General features: G+C 37.6%; 1 protein-coding gene across 4 annotated transcripts in view; it reads right to left on the reverse strand.

The window, feature by feature from the left end:
* Positions 1-39: 39 nt before the first annotated feature.
* MTM1 (myotubularin 1) overlaps positions 40-22,272 on the reverse strand; it is a 40,347-nt gene continuing 18,114 nt past the window's right edge. For 2 of the 4 annotated variants that reach the window (XM_027645266.1, XM_027645265.1), the window contains 9 exons: positions 17,544-17,627; positions 16,172-16,321; positions 14,164-14,352; positions 11,345-11,530; positions 10,110-10,316; positions 6,990-7,082; positions 6,036-6,149; positions 5,562-5,738; positions 40-3,237 (listed from right to left, as the gene is read on the reverse strand). In XM_027645266.1, coding sequence (XP_027501067.1) covers positions 3,070-3,237; positions 5,562-5,738; positions 6,036-6,149; positions 6,990-7,082; positions 10,110-10,316; positions 11,345-11,530; positions 14,164-14,352; positions 16,172-16,321; positions 17,544-17,627 — 1,368 coding nt within the window. In that variant the 3' untranslated portion in view covers positions 40-3,069. Of the gene's footprint in view, positions 3,238-3,298; positions 3,600-5,561; positions 5,739-6,035; positions 6,150-6,989; positions 7,083-10,109; positions 10,317-11,344; positions 11,531-14,163; positions 14,353-16,171; positions 16,322-17,543; positions 17,628-22,272 lie in introns of those variants that run through there. The other 2 variants (XM_027645267.1, XM_027645268.1) reach the window with 2 other exon arrangements.

Raw genomic sequence — 22,272 nt, forward strand, 5'->3', positions numbered from 1 at the left:
GGACGGCGCGCCAGTGAAAGGGCTGTCGGAGGCAGAGGGTTCAACACTGACATCTTTATTTTCCCCGCCCCGCACGTACACGGCAGACTGAGGATGTTCGCTCCTCTCCCCCCGCCCCGACGACGCCCGACACACAGGGCCCGGCTCCGGAGCGGTCCCGCGGTATCCAGGGAGGGCGGGCGACAGCGTTACTGAGGAAACAGTAGTACTGAGGAGATCCTGCTCGGTTATAAAACACGTTTTCTCATGCACGACAGGATGCTTGCTGCGAGACAACACCTGAACTCAAGGCAGAGGTTAACAATACATCAGGAGGTAGCACACAAGTCATGTCTTGGGTACAGCCATAACAGTGATGCTGGGGGGGTAAGGCATGAGCAAATAAACAAGGCATTCGACAAACCACCTTTCTAATTAAGTAACTGAAGCCCAGCACAAAAACTAGGTTATTTCCTCAGGTTCATGGAAGTAAGAATACATAAAAAAACTAAACTAGCATTCCAAGATGGGCGTTTCTTATGGGATACTGGGCATTCATTGCTGGTGATGTGGACATCCCAGCTCTGCTTTTTCACCCCTCCTGGAAAAGGCACTCGGCACCTTCACCTCTCCTTCACCACCTCAGCAGCTTCCCCAGATGTGTTCCTGGCAGGGAGCTGTTCCTGCAGCGTGCACAGGGCAGGAGGTGCCGCACAGACACAGCCTGTGTGCACAACAACAGCCCAGATCACCCCTTACAGGGAAAAGAGAGAGGTGTTAACATTGACCGCTTTGTCTGCCTACATTCACAAGTAGTATCTTCCAATAGGTATTGGATTAAAACCACCCTTATATTGGTCTAATATGTAAAAACAGAATTAAAACAAGTTATCTTATCTGCTGACTTGAGAAAAATCCAAGCCCACACAGAGCCTTGTTAGAGAGCTTCAAAAATAAATTCGGCTGAACAGTAATATGAAAAATGGTATATATGTAATGAAGTAAGTGCAAAAAGATCCCTTCCATTATATTACACTTTCCCAAATGCAATAGGTTACCATGTAGTGTTTAAACAGTAAAAACTATTACATTTTCAGAAATTCTTCACACCACTCAGAGATGTCACCAATATGTTCAACTCAAATACAGAAACTTTAAATATTCTAATAAAAATAGCTTTTTTTTTTTAATAAACCACGAGTAAGTAGAAGGCAAATATACCAGAGTATGCATAGCTTTTAAAATGTAAAGTACATCATGAACAATTGAGTATCCTTCCTCATTTACCTGATGTAATGCATCTTTTTACCTTAACAAGTCAAGATTTTGGGACAACATTGTTATTTTGGATACACATACTGGAGAACACAGACGGGAGAGTGAAATTTAGAGGACAAAATAAGTCATATAATCCTGTGTATTTCGAACATACATGTTGCATGCTCTGAACTTCCCTGAAAAACATAGTGCAACTCAGTTTATATAATGAATTAAATCAAGAGGCGGTATACTTTTATTCCTTTGAAAAAATACTGTTTTAAAAATATTCACTGTCCTCTAAACTTTGACTTATTTTATGGAACTATAGCTTTAAATTTAGTTTTCATATGCAAAATATTTACACTTTATAAACCTGCAGAACTTCTAATAAACTATATTATATATACTTACACAAAACTTAATTTATATATAATCCTATTATATCTTGCAGATCAAAACTCACCACATGTACAATAATTTACACTGACAGAAGCCTCAAGCATCAAAATATCTCCTTTAAAATAACAATATTAGAGTCCTCTGCAGATTCTGAACTGCAGTATTTCCTGGATTGCCTGAACATCATTAAACTTATGAGAATATGCAAAATTTTAATTAAATATCAAGAGCAAAGTTTGTGCTGTCATAAGAAATGCTTGCAGCTATTTAAAAAATACCTGAAATGAACAAATTAAAAGGTTTACAAAAAGCCTGTGAAAGGAAGGCTTGAAACTAGAGCTCACAGGAAGGTTCAACGTAAGTGCACTCACTATATGCAAATCTTGGATACCAAAGCCCCTTAAATACTTAAGAATAAAATTTGCTGCACAGAAGTTAAATTAAACAGTAAACTATAAACGTACAAGTTTTCAAAATTATTTATAACTGAGAATTTTTCCCTACTTTGGTATAAAAGCTCCTTTAAACAGGCACATTTATTTTAACGAGACAAACAGAAGCTTTAATACTATGGCTGTTGGTGGATATTTAAGTAATGTCTCTGTGGGTCTGTTTTTAATTATATAAACCATCTTCAGAAACATTTTATTCTGCATTAATCCAAAGAACCAATATTGCCCACAGTGATGATTTGCAATATACTTTAGATGTGAACAATTAGCCAAAACAGGACTTCTCCAAATCCAGTACAACTGGCATTTGTTTTTCTTTTTTTTAAATAAAATCAATTTACAGTTAAAAAGGTTTTTTTTTTATTTTGATATCTACTGAGCTATTTGAACTTTTTAATTAGAAGCATAGCAGTGAAATGCCTTCCATATTTCTATTTCAAAAAAGGAAAATTTGGAATTCTCTGATAACCAGAAAGTTTCAGCACTTCTCTCTGAAATCTTACAATAGAAGTTATTTTTACCTCATGAACTCATGTATCCCTAACAGGAATACACACATACCTAATTTTACACAATGTGAATATTCCTATTGCCATTAATGTGTTTATTCACGACATGTATCCAAGACTGAGCATGAATTTCCTTATAGGAACATGACCTACAATGTAATAAATTAAAGCATTCTTATGAAAACAATAAATCAATTTAATTTCAATTGTACCAGACTTTCCAAAGTAACTCTTGAAAAGCCCTCCATAACTATGAGTTGATTAATAATGTTCCCAGTCCACAGGTTCTGAAAGGCACGTAATTGAAGAGTTGGTTTTGTTTGTTCTGAAGTCCTCCTCAAATAAAGACAGTCTAAACCACTTTGTGTTAGGACAGTCTAACATAAGGCATTAGAATATTCCTCCTTTTGCTATAGATCTATGTGAAGCACCACTTGCTATTACAGTATAGAAAGAAGCCAACACTTTCTTCAGAAATGTGTTTGTACTTGGGACATCATTTGTGAGGGAGATGCTGATGAGGCTGATGAATTGGGTATCTTAGAATTATTTGTGATCTGTAGCTCTTCAAGTCTCCTGATATAATCGTCACGTAACGCAAGGAGCTCCATGTAACGCTGCTCCACGGGGTTTGGCTGCTAGAAAGAGATCCATGTTAGTCTTATCACTTCAGTCCAACTGCTTCTACACAGTCAGGATGCTGCAGTATCCGTGGTTTCCTAACACATGTAGCAGGTTCCAGCTAAACAGAAATACTCATGTCTGTAACCCAAGAGCCCACTGCCTTCCACTTGTCTCCCCCAAAGAAAATCTTTGCACAGAACAGTTTGTCCTAGCTCAGTAAAATCAGCCACCACTTCCTGGAGCATATAGATTTTATTTTCTTGTTATCTAGCTTTGTGTTCAAAGTAGCTATTCAGATACCTTGTCCAAAGCTTTTTTTCTTGACTTATTAAAAGGTTTTTTTAGATTCCAGAGGCCAGATGTCTCACCATCTTCCCTAAAAAACAGCGTTTAGCCAGATTAGATTATGAAGACATGAAATCCATGTCTTCAGATTAAATAATTTCTCTCACTGATGAGATTTACTTGAGTTTTTAATAGTAAATTTGCAACTTAGTGTAAATAAACAAGTGAAATAAAAAACTTTATGAGTGAATTCTGTAAGTAAACTTAAATATGTTTAAAATCAACTGCCCTGGCTTTCAGGAGATTACTCTGGGAGAGCATTTTAACTGTTTCCACTTTATTAGACAGAGTAATGGAACAAATGGAAAAGAAGTATTACCAATGTCCAAGGCCTAAAGTTACCTTCAGCTGTATATAACTGTCCAGAAGTCACTGCTGTTTCACAGTTAATTGCCTGTAACTCAAAGCTACCAGCAGTGCAGTCTCAGGAGCAAATGGAAATGCCTCCCAAAACCAGCTGAACCTGCACTCTGAGGGGCACCACTCACTGCCCACCCATATGAGGATCACGATGAATGCTGAGGCAAGTGGGGAAGCTGGATCAATGCTGAATGTGGGTACTAAGATCATTAGTGATGTGGGGATAACGATTTTGTTACTGACAGACCAGACTCTTCATTAGACTGAGGTCTGATGCAGAACATGCTTTGAAATGATGGCACTAACAAAGGTAATCAAAAAAATGGTTCACGCCATGTGTTCACAATTCAGCTGCTTAAGTGAAGATGAAGCATAAATTTCACGAGCAGAAAAAAAACCTCTTGCATTTTGTATAGAAAAAATGGTGAAAATTAGGGACCAGTAGTAGCAGCATGGAATATTGTCACATGGGTTTGCATTTCTACTAAGAAACTCCTGCCAAAAACCTCTCCTGAATAATGACAAAGCGCATTTTTAAGTAGATCTACAGCTAATTTGCGTGTCTTATAATCTTTCATTTTCTAAAATAAATCTGTGGATTCACCTTTTGCAAAACACCCTCATCTTTCACAGTCAGCCAAAAAAGCTTTAAAACAAGAACTTCAAATTAAAATACCCAAAGTACTTGCAAAAAGCCATAGCAAACTGCCTGGCTTCCCTGCAGCTTCCAAAGTGCTGTAAATAATGCAGGAGATCGGCTTTGGAAAAGGAGGTGCATTGCTTCAAAACTCCTGACTCATTCCAGGGGCTGGAGTGTGAAGACTGCTTCTGTCAAAGAAATTGTCCCTCTATCTTGTCCTACTCAAACCTCCACAACTTGTTAAGGAAAGACAAGTTAGTCTCTGTGCACTATCTTCACGTGCCACATTGCTGAGATTTTGAGCAAGATTGTAACAAACATCCAGTGTCCATATACTAAACATTAAAAGCACAGAACTCAACTATGTGTAACTTGATAAAAGCTTTTCTGGGCTTCCAATCTGAGCCACTTGTATAATTTTCAATAACAGCCTTCCTTCAAAGTGTAAACAAAGTTGGGTCATCAAAGTTAAATAAAAAAATTACATCTTACCATCAGTAGAAGCCATCAATACAGAGAGTTTTGAAAGAGAAAGGACTGAAAAGGTCATTTAATTTCTAAAGAACTTCATACCCTCTCTCAGAAAAAGAAGAAAGACTAAGCAAGTGCAGCTAAGCATGTTTGTGATGCTAATGCCCTCACTCTTCAGGGATCAGCAAGCCCTATTTCTAAGCATTGTCATTCAGCATTTAGTAGCATCAAATGCCCTTAAAAAATGTTCCCGCAGCTGTCTCCAAGAAAAGGGGCTAGAAAGAAGTCGAGGATGACTTGCTACTAAACACTGAAATAAAACTCAGTGTTCTGAGAAGAGCAGAGTTCAAATAAGAGAGAAATGAGTAATTAGTTTCACCTTTTTTTCTCCATCTTTACAAACATATTATTAAAACCCCAAACAGATTACAGGTACTATCCTACAAGTCACTTATAATACAAAAACTTTCATATTTCCGAAGTCTAAAAGCATTTTTTGTACATTACAGAGAATTTACTTACTTGCTGCCGAATTCTTGGGTTCCACCTGATGTAGTAATTGACCCAGAGCTCCAAGTGACGCATACTGGCTACTGGATAGAGTGCTCGGTTTAGCTCTTTACTATAAAAAGGATTGGTGTACTTAGATTTTTCACTGTTTATCAAAGACCATAACGATAACGTTTTCTCAGTCACTTTCTAAAACGAAATTGAAATAAGAACAGTAAATATTTGCAAAAAAACCAGGAAATCCATCACAGAAGCCATGGTTACATTCTAAAATTAATACACTTCTGGTTTACTTTGAAGCATAAGTTACTGTGTTAGAAAGATTCCAAAATCAGTGCTTGACAAGTATTTCAGTGACTGCGTACAACTACTGCCTAAGAAGAATAAAGCCAAGGACTATAACCAAATACAATGCAACCAAAACTTTTTGTAATCACCTAGAGTCAGGACAACAATGCAATTAAACAAGCAGTGGGTTTTACTAACCTCTTTTTCTCGGACTGACTCACTGTTATACAAGAAAGTACCAAACCGGCAGCTGTACAGGTGATCCAGGATTGTAATCAGGAACTGCTCATTGAATTCAAAGGCTGTAGGAAACTAAAACCAGAAAAGACAAATTCATTCTTTACATGGAAAAAGCAGAGAGATATGCACATGCCCTGGTTGAAAGGCTAAAGGTAGAGTTTAGAAGCCACGGTACATCTACAAATAATTTTTAAGGTAATACTTTCATGTACTGCATAGCAGACTAAGTGTTCAGATGACACAAGGTGTTCAACTTTCTAAACTAGCCACTAAAAGAAACTCTTCTCAAAATGCTGTAAGTGCCTTTAATTTATAAAAAGAATAGAAGACAGATACATTTTTATATTTTATGTCTATAGTGCACTCATAGTGCAGCACCATACAGGACAAAAAAGGTTTACATCCTAATCCTTGCCCCTAAACAGACCAAGTTCGCTGCTTTGTCTCATTACTTATTGAACATACAATATTTAAATCACAGCACTCAGAAGATCCCAAGCTTCCTTTTCAAGCTTTGACAAAACAACATGTCCCTGCAGTTCAAGGGACAGCTTCACAGAATGGTGAAATGAAACAACAGACTCCATTAAGCCAGCTGGATGCAATTCCTGTAAAAGCATTCTGCTGGGTACAAAACATCCCTCAGTATGTTTCCAAGAAGTGTCCAGGACACATCAGCCGTGCCTGCACAGCCAATGCCATGTCAAGCAATGTAACTACAAGCTTGTATATCACTTTCAGAAACAGGGTAGAGAGATGGTACAGTTTAAAAGTAAATACACGCTTTTTGACTACAGGTCAGAGCAGAGGGGTACACTGTCCTCTTCAAATACTTTTTTAAAAACAAAGATCTATGGGTTTGATTCAGAAGGTAATAGTGTGAAGTGATTACTGAAGAATAACACAACATACCTGTTTAGACATCTGCCACACACAATCAATAAACTGGAGGAAGATGGGTGATCTGTCTGCATCAGCGTGATTTTTATCACCATGGCCTATTCTCTGAAATGAAGCAATACAGCCTCCTGTTAACCAAAACAGGCATTTTATGGCAACAGACATTATTTCTTCTTTTGTACTAGAACATTCTTTTGTAACAGAGCAACCTGGTCTTATAATTTACAAATTAGCTACTGCACCAAGGAGGAGAGATTCAGATATAGAGAAATACTGCAAAGCTGTTCCAAAGATGTCTGAAAAAAATTCCAAAGTGATAACTGGTCCTGTCACAAAAACGTGTTAGTTATTGGACAAGCAGAACTGTTGAAGCATGCATTACTTAGCAAATAATCAAAACATATTTTGAACTATATTTACATACTAAGTCTGTCAAAAGCCAAGTTAAATACTTTGTCTTCTTTTGTATTTTAAGCCACTGGAGAACCCAGATCAAACTACCCACACAGAATCCCCTCTTCCCCCTCCACACTTGAACCTTAAGTAGTCAGCAAACATAAGGGAGCTCAAAGAAACCTTCATGTTCTTGACACAAAATTAATACAGATGTTTGAAGTTTGGGTGAACCACTTGTTCTGAGGAGCCTAAAATAACAATCAAAGGAATTCTCCCCACAGACAGAAAAAAATTTACATTTGGTAAAAGCTGTTTACTTCCTTTTAGCATCTCATAGCTGAGAACAGGTAAGATTCAGGGAACAGAGATTCTATTAATTCCACAATTCTGTTTGAATGTGCTTGCCTGGAGGAGACAGGCAAGTCTTAGTACGTTGAACTAAGATGTTGTCTATCTGCCTGTAAGATCACCAGCTTAATGTCTTAAGGACATGAAAAATCATAAACCCCCTACACTACTCTGTACAATGGCTTCCAAGATAGTTTAAAATAATAGGATTGAGTGGCAGGAAATAGAGGGAGATGAGAGATTGCAGCTGAACTCAGTCAACAGTAGCAAATTACTCGAAAAGCACTATAGGGAAGACAAACAAATTGGCCTCCTTGCTCTTCAGTTTTCATGGTTTGAAATGCTTGCTATCTTTTAACAGTCATATAAGTAAGGAGTAAAAGTCTGTCTGCTTTCACTAATATTAGCAGTTTTAGGATGTCTGAGTATTTTTCATCTATAATTATGTCTTGTATTTGTCATATTAGAATGAAATTCCACATAACAAGCAATTTTATCATCTGCATAGTGCACTAAGTTCACTACACATAGAAAAGTTGGGGTGGGGAATTCCTTTTCAACAGGGAAACTTCTTGCACACATCATTAGATAAAAAATATGGAGAGGAACTTAAGTATTTTACTATTTGGTTATTTGATATTAAATAATGCAAATTGCAACTCTGGTTCCATGAAAATGTGAAGCTTGCTCTAACCCAGACAATATAAGTAACATCCTAGTCCTCAACTCCTCACTTGAGGGAAAACATAACAGCAGTTTCAGAGGTGATGTTCAGGAAATGCTCTAACTGCACTGAGTGTCTAGCCCTCACTATTCAAATCCACAGCTCAACCAAATAATTACCAAACTAAACCAGGGTATGTATGATGAAATATTTTTTGCTTGCATTATCAGGTTTTTTTCATAGAGTCTTTCATGTTGGAAAAGACCTTAAAGATTCATCAAGTCCAGCCATTAACCCAGCACTGACAACTCCACCACTAACCCATGTCCCCCACAGGTTTCTAAATCCCTCTAGGGATCCTGACTCCACCACTTCTACAGAACACTTCAGGAAAGACCTACCTTCACTATAAGCATAACAATCCATCACATCAGAATTTACAGTGCTCTCAGGTTACAGCAGGTGGCTAAAGAAGAGTGGCTTCAACCATTTGCAAAGATTGCTACTTGAGTGAACAAATTGGGAAAATAAAATAGCAGTTTAAGCAAAAGCAGCTACTTAAATCATCCTTATTGCTGCTGCATTGTCAGACATGAACCAATGGACTGAGTGAGTCACCTGGAAGGGATGTGAAGTCCTGCTTCACTATTAGGGGAAAAACATTATCCATTAAAGAGAGAACACAGTCCTTTGACTACCCAACTAAAATGAATGGTTTAACAAAAAGAATCACAGATTATTTGAATTTATTTATAATGGTGAAGGACACACATCTTTCTTTTTCTACTTATTCTTCTAAGCATCCAGAAGACAACTGAAAAGAACAAGAACCAGCATTACTGGTGACAGCCTCCTGAGAGGTATAATGACAAGTTTAGAACATTTTGGGAAGCAGCATTCAAAATATCACAATATACACTGGCCAGACTCATTCATCTGCTTTTTGTGACATTCAAAACAGTCCAAAGGGAGAGTGACTGAGAACCTCACATCCCAGCTTTCTCTGATCTTTGGCAGAAAAGTTTCAGAGGATGTAATTTTTCTGCCTTCTCATTTTCTTTGCTCAATAACCACAGTAAGCCTAGCAATTCTGTGGTTTTAAAAAGGATGTAAAGGACGAAATATGAGTTTTCAGAGAAAGAATAGCAAGAAAAACACTGACCAAACTGGCCCAAACCCAAAAGCTCTACTCAGTTTACCTGGAAATGTTTTAAATCCAAATTCCAAAAAAGTGAAATGAATTATCAAACCTTTACACAAACCAAGTATCTTAACATTGAAACTGTCGAGAGTATCACAGAAAGGTGGTTGATAGAAAGAGGACACGAGAAAGATGCTATAGCTCTAGTCCCACGGTAAGGGAAAACTATTGGAAGGTCACTGTATCTGTGAAACTCATACATGACAGAAGAATAGAATAAAGCGGATGGGAAAGCAGAGCAAATAGCAAACAAGTAACTATAAGAGTATGAAACAAAACAGCATTCACACAGCATTTGCGCAAATATGTTTTAGGTAATCAGAAGCCAATGATGAGCTTAGTTTTTGTAATATGTATGAAGCTAATTATTAAACCTTTAAAAGCACAAAGCACACAGCAATAAAGTTGGATAAGTATGGATCAATTCTGTGGTCTAAAGTGTCTTTATCCCGCCGTCTACAACATGAAACCTTTTTAGAAATTTAATACCGCACGGTCCTTTCGATTATCTTTTAATTCTTACCGATGCAAACTTGTGCCCGAAGCTTATCCACTCCTTTTGCACCAGAACTTCAAAGCCTTCGATGGTTCTGTAGTAGCTGTCCAGCATCAGCATGGCCAGGGACGTGAGCTGTGCCGTGCGGTCCCAGCCGTCGCTGCAGTGAACCAGCACAGAGCTCCGGCCCGACGACACCTTGTCTGCCACCTGGATTGCCCCTGTCAGCACGAGCTGGCAGGGAGGAACACACACCAAGCAACACACAGTGATTTCTGTCTAAAATGATAATGCTGCACTGATTTATTTGTATCTACACTGCCTACATTAATGGTGTTTCCGTTCAAAGACCTAAAAAGCGTGGTGCGGTTAATTGGAAAAGAATTTTCTAGGAGATCAAGAAAATTTCTTGTATAAAAATAGAGGAACGGATTGGTTCCCTAATCCCTTAGTAAGATCAAATTCATCTCACAGCAAATTCTTAAAAAATGGGGCAGAAAACAGTAACCTTGATAAACCAAAGAACATAAGCTTCTTTTTTAAAGAAAGAGAGGATTTACCACAGGATATACCCTCTAAAAATTTTGTATTATTTCATTTGGCTTCTTTCTTTGAACTAAATTCTTTGAATTATCTCAGTTGTTGGAAAAAAGAACTTGTACCCTTCTAATATGCTTATTTTCCAAATATTAAAATAAATTGAAAATTTTATTAAATAGGATTCATTACATAATACTCTAAATACTTTTGCACAGCTGTACTTGAAGCAAAAGGTTCAGAGGTCAACTACTAAGAACATTGGTGAATTACCAGTTTAAGTATTTTACTTGTGCTACAAGACAGAAATTACAAAATTTACAACTAAATTTACAAGACCATAATTCACAAAATAAAGTCACATACATACTGACAACTAAAGTATTTACTAATCTTTCACAATGACAGTTATCTGTGGTCCTGTATTGCTAGAAACCAAAATCAATCAGTTTGCATACACCTAAAGACAGTCTAAGAATTCGTTCCTCTGTTAAAGACATTTAACTTGAGGCAGACAAACACTGAATACTGTTGCTTAGTAATGATATCTCATAATATACTCTCAGATTAGTTGGCAAAAAAGTCAACACTCACTGATGCTGGTTTTTTTAGTCCAAGTAGTTCAATGAGTTCCATACCAGGACCATCTCAAATCTCAGCAAAGAAAGCAAGTCTGATACGACAGATCTGGACAAACTCTTTTCAAACAATCAAGGAACAGTTACCTTTATATGTTCTAACCAATGGGTAGATTCCAGACTGGACAACCAGTGTGATTCTTCCACATTAGGATAAACAATGTCCTTCAGCTTCTTCAAAGATTCCCGCATGACGTGAATATTGTGAATGTCCAAGAAGAAAAGTTCTGCATTGGGATATGCATCTTCACCTTCATATCCTCCCCCAGTTGCCTACAAACAGGAGATCTGAAATTAACTTTAGTCATATGCACACTGTTATAGCAGCCTTTCAACAGAGCAAGAAGGGAATGAATGTTATTTATACTTTATTTTGTAGTTGGGCAATATATGATTTCAGTTGCTTGTTTAAAACAGTAGTCTTGGATGTAAGCTTTGGAGGGGCAAATGCTGGAAGTGAATACATGGGGGGTTTCCTTTGTCCAAAAGGATAAAGTGTGTGAAGTATAGCACATGGTCAGAAAGACATTCAAGGTGCTCCAGCCATCCTAGTTCCTTTCAAAACCTTAAGGAATCAATGCTAAAGGGGAAAATTATTTTAGATTAACACTGAAAGGCTGTTTGTACTATTGGACCCAGAAACCTTTGAAGAGGGTTGAGCTAGCCAGGTAAGGGACAGTGGGCCAGCATCACATCTGCTTTGGGAATAAAAAGATATTTGTACCTGCCTCATTACTTTTGGGACCCATGGTGGAAACAGCTTTTCCCTGACCAACAGACATTACAATGTCATTATTTTTTCTTTTTTTTATGTTTTTCTTTCACATCAAGGCTTAAACAAACTCATGAAAGAAATCAACTTACTTCCCAGACAGATTATTAAAATCCAATTAAAACAGATCACACAAACAGCTATTACTCATAACATACTAGATTCACCACTTCCAGGGAATAAAATTGCCTATTTCTTTGTTTTTGTATCAATCAGAGAAATTAGGTCATAAGGATTTGTCTCTTCCACCACTTATTCAAAACAGAGCAAATCTCAGGTTTACCAGTACAAACTTTTTAGAAAAAAAACCCCACAGCAAAACACCAAGCCAACAACAAAAAATTCCAGTGATGTTCTGTGTTTTAACTGCCTCGTTATTTAACTACTAAAATTGAACTGATATTGAAATAGATTAAAATGATAAAATGTTAGGCCAAGTAAAATGAAATTTAAGACTTCAGTTAGGAATAAGCTACCTTTAATTTAAAAATGAAAGACAGAATCTATACTTCTTGAACATAAGAAGTAAATTAGTAATAACATTGCAGTTTAACTTTTCTAATACTAAATTTTATTGTTGAAGACTAAACATAGATTTAGACCATTAAGAAATTAAAGAGCCACATAAGTAAAAGGTCTGTTCTACTGCTGCTCTCTCAAAACATTTCACCACCACCACAGCAGAGGATGTGCCTGGTCACAAAAGGGAGTGGAAAAACCACACATATTTTAGGGAACAATGCCACTGATAAGACTTTCCATAGACAGAATCATGAAATCTTTAGGTTGGAAAAGACCTTTAAGACCGAGTCCAACCATAAACCCAGCACTGCCAAGTCCACCCCTCAACCATGTCCCTAAGTGCCACATCTTTTAAATACCTCCAGGAATGGTGATAGACCCACTTCTCTGGACAGCTTGTTCCAACCTTTCTGTGAATAAATTTTTCCTGACTTCAAATTTAAATCTCCCCTGGCACAACTTGAGGCCATTTCCTCTCACCCTATCACTTGTTATTTGGGAAAAGAGACCAACTCCCATCTCACTACATCCTCCTTTCAGGTAGTTGTAGAGAGAGTGATAAGGTCCCCCTGAGCCTCCTTTTCTCCAGCATAAACACCCCCAGCTCCCTCAGCCTCAGAGGAGGGATTGCAGTCAGCATTTCTTGCAGACAGCAAAAACATGCCATGAATAGGGATAAATAAATTTTGCCTTTATAAGCCATTCCAGCCACCAACTACACATCAGACAACAGCCTAAAGCACAGTATAGCCTTTCCCCATGAGTACCACCTACATTGCTGTTCAGCAGCACAGTATCTCTATTCTATGCTCTCTATCTCCTTTCTCAACTGTGGTGTTATTCTCAGAGCTGCCAGGCTCTGCACTGAAAGAAGAAATGACAGTATTTTTCTCTTCCCTTTGAGTATTATGAAGTCCTGGTGAGGAATGATTGTAATTTTAGCATTAGGGCTGCTGCAACTCCTATTGACTGTGTGGTTTTGACCTATGTTCAAGGAACACAGGAATGCACGAGTGGCAAAGTCCAAGATTTTGCTTATACCAATCTTCACAGCTGTTCACAAAAACTTTTTCCAGCGGTGATCAACTCTGACTTGCACTTTTTAGATCACTGTCCCTCAGACTCAGAAATGCACTGTTTCTTCTACTACTCTGATGGAGCATTTCATATTTAGACATGTCAGGAGTTAATTAAAACACATGGGTGAAATACACAGAACTTTAAAAAAACCTGCAAACTGTGCTTCATGCTTCAATACACATCTGTGTATCAAGTTTGTCCATAATACATTAACTTAATTTTTTCCCCAGTTCTCACTGCAGAGTGGAGTCATGCCTGATTTCAGTCCCATGCTAAGATCTGTGCCTGACTGATGACACAGTAAAGCATATGTGGAAATCCACGTATGGTCCTGAAACCCGGCCTACTTTAGGCCCTCATGTCCTTTCACAGCCTTAAGCCTCAGTACTTGATTATGTACATATGTATTTGACTGTGTAAATTTATCTATATTAAGATTATACTACTCCCCAAAACCTTCTCACAGAAAACTTCAAACTAAGTGTCCTCCCCACTGCCTTCAAAAACAGGGGTATTAAAAGTATCCGTTTACCTTGTTGGCGACTGCGTTGACATTGGGCCTGGCGTCGTAGATGGTCAGTTTGGAGATCTGCCCGTTGGCCTCCCTGATGATATCAAGATATCTTTCATCATCTTTGTTCCTCTTGCCACTCATTCCAACCAGGGGCTGACTGCAGCGCATGATCACAGCTTGAGTCTCGGGGTGAATCCACGACAGGACCTGCTCACGTGTCACACACTCATCAGAAAAGCAGCATTTTATAAAAAAACCCATAACTTTAAATTTAAAGCTTTAAAAGAGGTAACATGGACATTAACAGCTTTTATTTTGTCAAAATACAATCCCTAGACACCTCATCTGCTTTTACTTTAGTCTCATAAAATTTAATAGTAATCTTTGAGTTCATTCTCTTACATATTTAATGCTTACTGAAATCATACTTACCTATATAATCCTGTGTATTTTACTATTTTCCTACAAGTCTTAGGTCACACAGATAATTCTGAAAAGCAAACTAGAAACAAACACAGCAATATCTGCTGAAACTAAAAAATAATTCAGAAGAATGAACTCATTGTAGAAAGAGTGACTAAGATGCTCCGATTCTACAAGAACAACTTTTCCCCTTTTTTTTTTTGGATAAGGAAGGGAAGTTAAACCTTTCTGCAGTATCTTGAATGTTTTCTGTTCTCTTTAAAGCACATTTTGTTCCTCAGCCCTCTTTACAAAGAGGAGGCACTGGAGCAAAGCACATGCTGCCTTTGTTGTTGTTCTGAGCCAGAGAGGACTTGCCACAAAAGAGAGACAGAGAACTGCCTGGGGAACAGATGCTGTGCCAGAGATTAAAGATAAGCAAGAAACTCAAGAAGCAAGCAAAAAAATGCAAATTCGTTGTTGGAAAATATTAAGAAAGAGCATTTGTACCCAGTCTGAAAGTTGTGGGTTACAGAGTAAAAGAACAGAGTTCAAAAAAACCCCAAAACAATCCTCAGAAAGTGTTCAGCCCTGAAATACACTCTGAGTTGTGGATCAGAAATGAGACCTTCCAGTGTGTGTGCAGGTGAGCATGATTGGCTATTTCCTGACAAGAATAAAATTACTATTTAAAATTACTATTTTAATAAAATTACTACTCCAAAGGAAATTACTCTCACTGTACAGGCATAAGAAAAACCCTGTCATGAATTTTGAGGTGACAGGGATGATACAGATAAGTTAGAAGAACTATATGCACACTCTATACATTACATATATATATTCTATACATGTTATACAGATATATGTGTGTGTATATATATAGTAAATTTACAATTATAGGCCTAGTCTGTCAGTAAATACCATATCTAATAAATATTTATCATATTGAGCTGTGCATCTGTTTGAAACTAACTGAGATTCAAAGCAGCTTTCCAATAGTGGCTAAAAATACAGCACATCTTCCACGTTTGCCAAATGCAAATATTAGTTAAAACAAGTATTAGGATAGAAATTACTATTTTCTATAGTGCTGTAAAGAGCTGACACATAAAAATTCTCTTACCTCAAAGAATTTTCATTACAGAAATATACTTAAGTCAAATGGGTTTTTCTTAAATTGCACAAACTAAAAAGCCCAAGAATTCACTACAGAAACCACGCATGAGGTCTTATTTTAGGATTGACCATTGGAACTATGTTTAAATGGCATGTGGTTTGCTGACAGGATAACATTATGGGCATCCAGCAATAGTCAACCAACCAGTGCAGATGGCTCATCCTTCATTAAGAAAAGGGAAACTGCACTGCTGGCTGTTGTTACCAGAAAAGTCAAGTTTAAACAAATGAAGCTGGAATGGGTGATTGTTGGGGGGGAAAAACGGAAGCGTGGCTTGGCCAAGACACCAGTTGCAAGGAGTGAGAACCACCAGCCAATCAAAACTATTTTGCTGTAACCATTTCCAAAAAAAGCATCCTGTTTGTCATGTTCGGCAGAAAGTTGTACAGATGTGTTCTTCAAACGAGCTGCACCTCGAGGTAAGTTCCATCACATAATACTCACCGGGATTCTGTTTCGGGACCTAAAGGCAGCAACTTTCTTGAGATCCTCATCTGTTGCATTATATGGCACGACTAAGAGTGCTGGGTACGTGTCACACAGCCCATAATGTTCGTTTATAAAAGTCACTCGCCACCGTTCGTTAGGCAGTCCCTGAAATGTAACACACGGTTTTGCTGCTTGTCTTTGGCTGCACAAATAGTTAATTCTGCTCTTGAATTTTACATGATGTTACGGCCACATGGTGGCAACAATCTACCAATTTAACCTAACTGAAGCACTGTTTCAAAACAATAGAAGAAAAAGATTACAGGAACACACAAACCAGATCATTGCAGATGGATCTGCGGCCTTAAACAGCTGCACAGTCATCTCATACCCTTATGTACAGAGTTTGAGTCTTACAGTAAATTACAACACAATGACTGAAACTAGGAGATATTATTAACTGTGGGATTGAGGAAAGAAAATTAGCTTCTCTCCTTCCTTAAAGCTCTGCCTTTCCACTTTCTCTTCTCTGCTGTGGTCCTAAGCAGCTGTGGGAGGAAGTCCTATAATAACCTTTCTTCCCTGTAGCCCAATACTACCTTCAGGTTAAAAATATGATTCAGGGTAACTTTCTGATTGAGAAAGAGCAACTCCTAGTTGCAGTCTGCCCAGTAAGGCATTTCCAGGAAACTGAGAAATACTGATAAGCCCTCCATACACACAGCATGGGGTTTGTGTGGGTGTTTGTATTTTCACTTTTTTGGGTCTTAGGCTTGAACCACGAATCAAAAAAAGACAACTACAGAGGAATAAAAAATAAGTTAAGTTCTTACTGTCTGCTATTTAATCTTTTTAAATTTTGTATTTAAAGCAAAAAATACATTATCTAAAAGATATTTTAAAATTAAATATATCATCCTCTTTCATTGACATTTTTCCAAAATCACCTAAGGAGCAAGGTAGAATACTGATAGACATTGATAATTTCTGTAAAGTAACACTGTTTCTAAAACAAGTTGCTTCCCCCCCCCCCTTTTACTTCAGGAAGAAGGAGACCAAATCAAATCTATGTTTAGGACACTGTAGTTACATATTTTGCACAATCTCCCCACCCCCTGTAGCCTTAGCAGTGGCAAATTGTAAGAAGCATCAATAACTTCCTTCAAAGAGCAAAGACTACCTTCCTGGGACATTCTTGTTTTTTTAAAGGTTCCAGTGTTTTATTTCTTTTCTTTAATTTTTTTGAAGTTGCATTTCCATCCTCTCCAATTCTCAGCTCCACCCTCCCCAATAACAAAAACTGGTAAGAGCAATGCACAAAGAGTAACTCCTCTGTGCAAGTTGTCAGATGTGAAAGCACCAGGCAAGGGCAACTTTAGTAACTCACTTGTCTCCTGTATTCGGACATCGGGTTGTACACCATCCATCCATTTTCAGAAAACTTTTCTTCATTTACAAAGGCAAAAAAAAGCTGTAAGATGTAAGAGAAGCTGATTACACACCAAACTTGGACTGGAATTGGCAAATATGAGGGCTCATCATCAGTTGTACCCTAATCCCCACCACAAGACAGGACTGACTGCTCCATGCCAGCCCCACTCTCTCCATTTAAATCTGGTATGTCCAACATTGTAAAGCAAAGAGCAAGAAGTGGTAACAGAAGATGCAGATCTGCTAATGAAATAATGAAAATATGACAACAGTTAGGAGGTGAAAAAATAATAAAAACTATAAAGCTTAAACAGTTGGATCTTTTTTACTGTTAGGAGGTTTAAATGTTTTAGAATGGTTTGTTTCCTGTATTTCACATTATCACCAAGTAAACTACCATCTTCTCACCAAAATTCCTCCAATAGGCACAGCTGCAGTTACTACACACAATACTAAATGCTAAATTCAAAGTGTAAAAAGGTTGCAGTTGCTATTCATTTCCATTAGGAAGCAGCTGCCTTTCTGCATCCCCTCCCCAACCGATCCTCTCTAAGAGAAATCCTATTTACTGTGAAACTCCACGAAAATTTAAAAGTTGCCACTGAAAATTATATGGTTACACTATCTACTTTTCTCTTGCTTTATTGCTCACTCTCATGACTCATTTATACAACACAGCATCCTCAACCAGCATTCCAACAAGTTCCTCATACCTTTTAGCTTCCTCCTCCTTTCAACCAATTCCAAGTGGGCTGTATTACCTAACCCTTTTTTTTTACTTGGTTTGTTTTTACAGTTTATGATGAAAGCAAAAATAATGTTTATTTTAAGAAGCTCCTTCACTGAGAAAATTGGTTTTGGTGGCCTACAAATTCTTCAGATGCCAAAAGGAGCATGAAACAAAGTTGCTTAAAAAAATAAAAATAATACAGAAGAGAATGTGTTGTCCTGAGCTAACTGAGCAACAGCAGCCAAAGTAGAAAGTACTCTAGAGGCCATTACAGTTCATCTGTAACAAAAGAGCTGAAAGCTTCCTAGCTATTCAAAAGCATTAAAAGATTGGGTGTTAAACCAAACATCCCATCTGCATAATTTTCACAGGTGCAGACTGGAACTCAGTAGAAACGCAGAAAACACAGCAAGCAAGAAAAAAATATGTGGTCTAAGGTGCCATGAATGATTATGCCTACAGAGGTACAGCAGTGTTTCACACGGGCACCACAGCCCCAGAGGGACAAGGGTTTAGATCTTCTGAAAGCAACCCCTAATGGCTCCAGGCAATTCTGTTCAGCCCAATAGGTTACACTGGTTTAAACACCTCTAATCAAAACACAAAATCGAATCCTTCAAAAATGAGGAGTTTTTTTCCTCGTGTATTTCAAATAAACAAGTATTTTAAAAGGATGTTACTGCTTGCACAAGATACTTTATCTCACTGGTTTTATAAACTGGAATTTTAAATTAAGTCACTATTTTAGAGCAAGTGCACTCGCTTGCAGGTTTGCAGAAGTAAGAAGTGCATCCCCAGTTTTTGTTTTCTGAATTTCTTCACCATTTTTAAAGGGGTAGGCTTGCAGTGCAAGTAAACATTACAAACTCTTCTGACTAAGTAAACTGGTATCAAGTGGTATGGAGGGAGAGACAGATGAAGAAAAGGTGGGCATAAACCATATCAGAAAAAAAAGTTCACTTAGAAGTACATGCAAGTATCAAAAGTTAAGCAGCAAAACTGAAAATGGTTGTTTATTTTAATTGTAAAGTAGGAATACAGCAAAACAGGAATATCACTATCTGAAGCCGTAGATCCAACTGATTTGCTTAACTATTAATAAACAGCTACACACAAGAGCCATCCCCTCCTCCCAAAGGAATTTGCTAGATCCCAAAGAGCAACTATGCTAAGAATTCACCAGGGAACCAGAGACAAAGGAGAAACTTATAACAGTAGGAAATAGAAACACTGGAATCCTAACAGATCACTTAAAAAATGTCTCAAAGGCAGGAATAAGTTATTTAAGTTCCTGCTTACTGCAAGTTTCCTCATGAGAACTTAAAAATTACCCAGTTAAAGCCATGATAAATCAAGTAAAACACATGAGTTTATTACAGGGCACTGTGATAGCTGTTATGCAGAACAGTTCTTTACTGACAAAAATAAAAAAAGTTGTTGCTCCAAAATAAAAACAAGTGGCAGCTACACTGCTTGTCACCCCCAAAAACATTCACAGTACATCAAGTGGAAAACTGTATTTTGTTTCCACCTTTTAAAAACCAGGGTTAAATTTACTATGCATGAGGTGGGGAAGGATTGAATCTTTTCTGAAAGAACAATGTCCTACTGTGTACAGCGTGATTCATTCAAAATGCTTGGCTACAGCAGCTTTACCACATCTGCTACAGAAGATTTCACTCACACAGACCACAACTATTTAGGTGGACAATTATGCTTCATCAGTTCTGTTGACATTCTGGGTAGCGCAAATTCTTCCTATATTGCTCAATAAAAAAAATTCACTAGTAGAATGGATGAACCAGCAAAACTCTGAAGTTTAATGACTCACAGAACACTACAATGAATGCAAAGGTGTATGGAGCAAAACCTGGACTTAAGATTTTTATGTGAGCGTTCAGATACTCTGCATATGTTTATACTCAATTCATATATTTCCATTTAATTTCAACTTACAGTTTGAGTTTAACAAGCGACCCATATTTATAACCATTTTAATACCAAGAATCATACACTCAAGCAAACATAAGATCTATGCTTGGATTCAGTTGTATTTTATGAGCTGTGTCAGTACAAGCCATTTTAGCATGTATTTGGACATTACTTTTATCTGTTAGAAACAAAATGTGATAACGAGCAATATTAAGTAATTTCTATTGAATAATGTTTTTTGTTGAATGGGATATTTTCTTATTCTAATGCACCAAACTGACAAACCCCATTATAGCAAAGAAGTCAAGGTGGTAAATACATATTTAGATCCCAGAATGGTTTGTTATAGTTCAGGCAAGTTTCACATCTGCACTAATGACCCACATATTTCCACTTTTGTCCTAAATAACCCAAGATTATGGATTAAATGCAGTATGCTTGTAGGTGTATGTCTTGATTAACTTAACTCTGCTGAAGCTTTTACCTCACAGGGCACACAATCTGAAGGCAATTCTACAGCACAGCAGGCAAATGGGACAGAAAGAAATACAGGAAGAAAAACTTATTGACAATATAACATGCATAGGTTCTCTTATCACTTGATGTAAGATTTGAGAGGTGCCATCTTAGTCAAATTACATGGCTTAGCTTTTTGTGGATACAGGTTCCTTCACATAAGAGCCCCTCATACACACACAGCTCTCATGTAGGGATGAGAGCAGGGAGGTCACTTCACTGCCCACAGGCATTTAGAACAGACCAGCTGGGTGTGTATTTATATCCCTCAGAGTGTGGAGGGCAGAGGAAGGTCAGAGAAAGGAACTACATGACCAGCCATTGGAATCACACATCCCCACAGAAAAGCCTTGCCAGCTTCTCTCAGAGCATCATTATTCACACAGGTAAGCCTTTCAAATACCAGAATAAAAAAAAAGTTGGTCAGTTTTACACTTTCTTCACAGATCTTCCCTTCCCTTCACAGCTGTGGTACATCCCTGTTAAACCCTCCTTCTCCTTAAACAATACTTCAGGTACTCTGAGTCTCCACCCTGACCTTCACTCATTTCTTTCTTCCCTCCACACACAAAGTTCCATTCCTTCTCTCATTGTTAATCCTGCCTCTCCAAAAGCTGTTCTCCACAGCTCCTACTGCACCGAGTCTGTTTTCCAAGGAATTAAGTCAACGGCAGCTTCATCAGACGTGTCCAGATTTGACAAAAGTTATTGTAAATTAAAAAAAAACCCAAACACTACACACAAAAGATATTCAGGTTTAGAACAATACTGCAGTAAAATAAAAGTGTTTCAGTGAGGGTTTTTTTAGATCATGAACAGGTTTTTCTAAATCAAGAACATATAATCAAAAAGCAGAATTGTTGTTTGTACAATTGAGCCAGCTCTACATTCATTTTTTTATCTCACATCTTGGGTTCAAAGCAGCATAGCTTTCAGTCACTTCCAGTGTACTGACCACATCTGTTCTAAGTTTGATGGAGATTAATGCTACATGTCTGATGCCAGTCCATCAATTCCTATTAGCCTATCAACTAATAAAAAATCAGTTTCAAATTCTTTTGCCATGGGAAACAAAGAAGAAATCAAGGAAAGAATTAAAGAGGTAAGAAATAATAGAAAAAAGGATAGTAAACGAGCACTCAGAACACTTACAGGGTGCAAGGCCTGTGATTTTTCAATACCTGCAGTTGGCAAAAACAAGCAAGATTCATCATACATCAGTTAAGATTTTGCAAAAGCAAATTAAAGCCTCTGCACAGAATGAAGGTAGGGATTTCACTGCAGATCCACAGTCAAAAGCAAACAACTACTGCTTCACTTGAAGCAGAAGGCTACTACTTCACTTCAAAAAAAAGCCTTTCAATCTTGCAACATTTTTGGTAAACTACTTTTTATGCTTCACTCTACAAATAATTATTTACTTCCTCACAGGTGCTAACCCACAATTTCAACACGCACAGTCTCTTTTTCAGGTCTCCTACAGACAAAGTACTTGTCTTCAACATTC

The sequence above is a fragment of the Corapipo altera genome, unplaced genomic scaffold (assembly GCF_003945725.1).
Source record: "Corapipo altera isolate COAL_440 unplaced genomic scaffold, ASM394572v1 65, whole genome shotgun sequence".
In the NCBI taxonomy this organism is placed as follows: Eukaryota; Metazoa; Chordata; class Aves; order Passeriformes; family Pipridae; genus Corapipo; species Corapipo altera.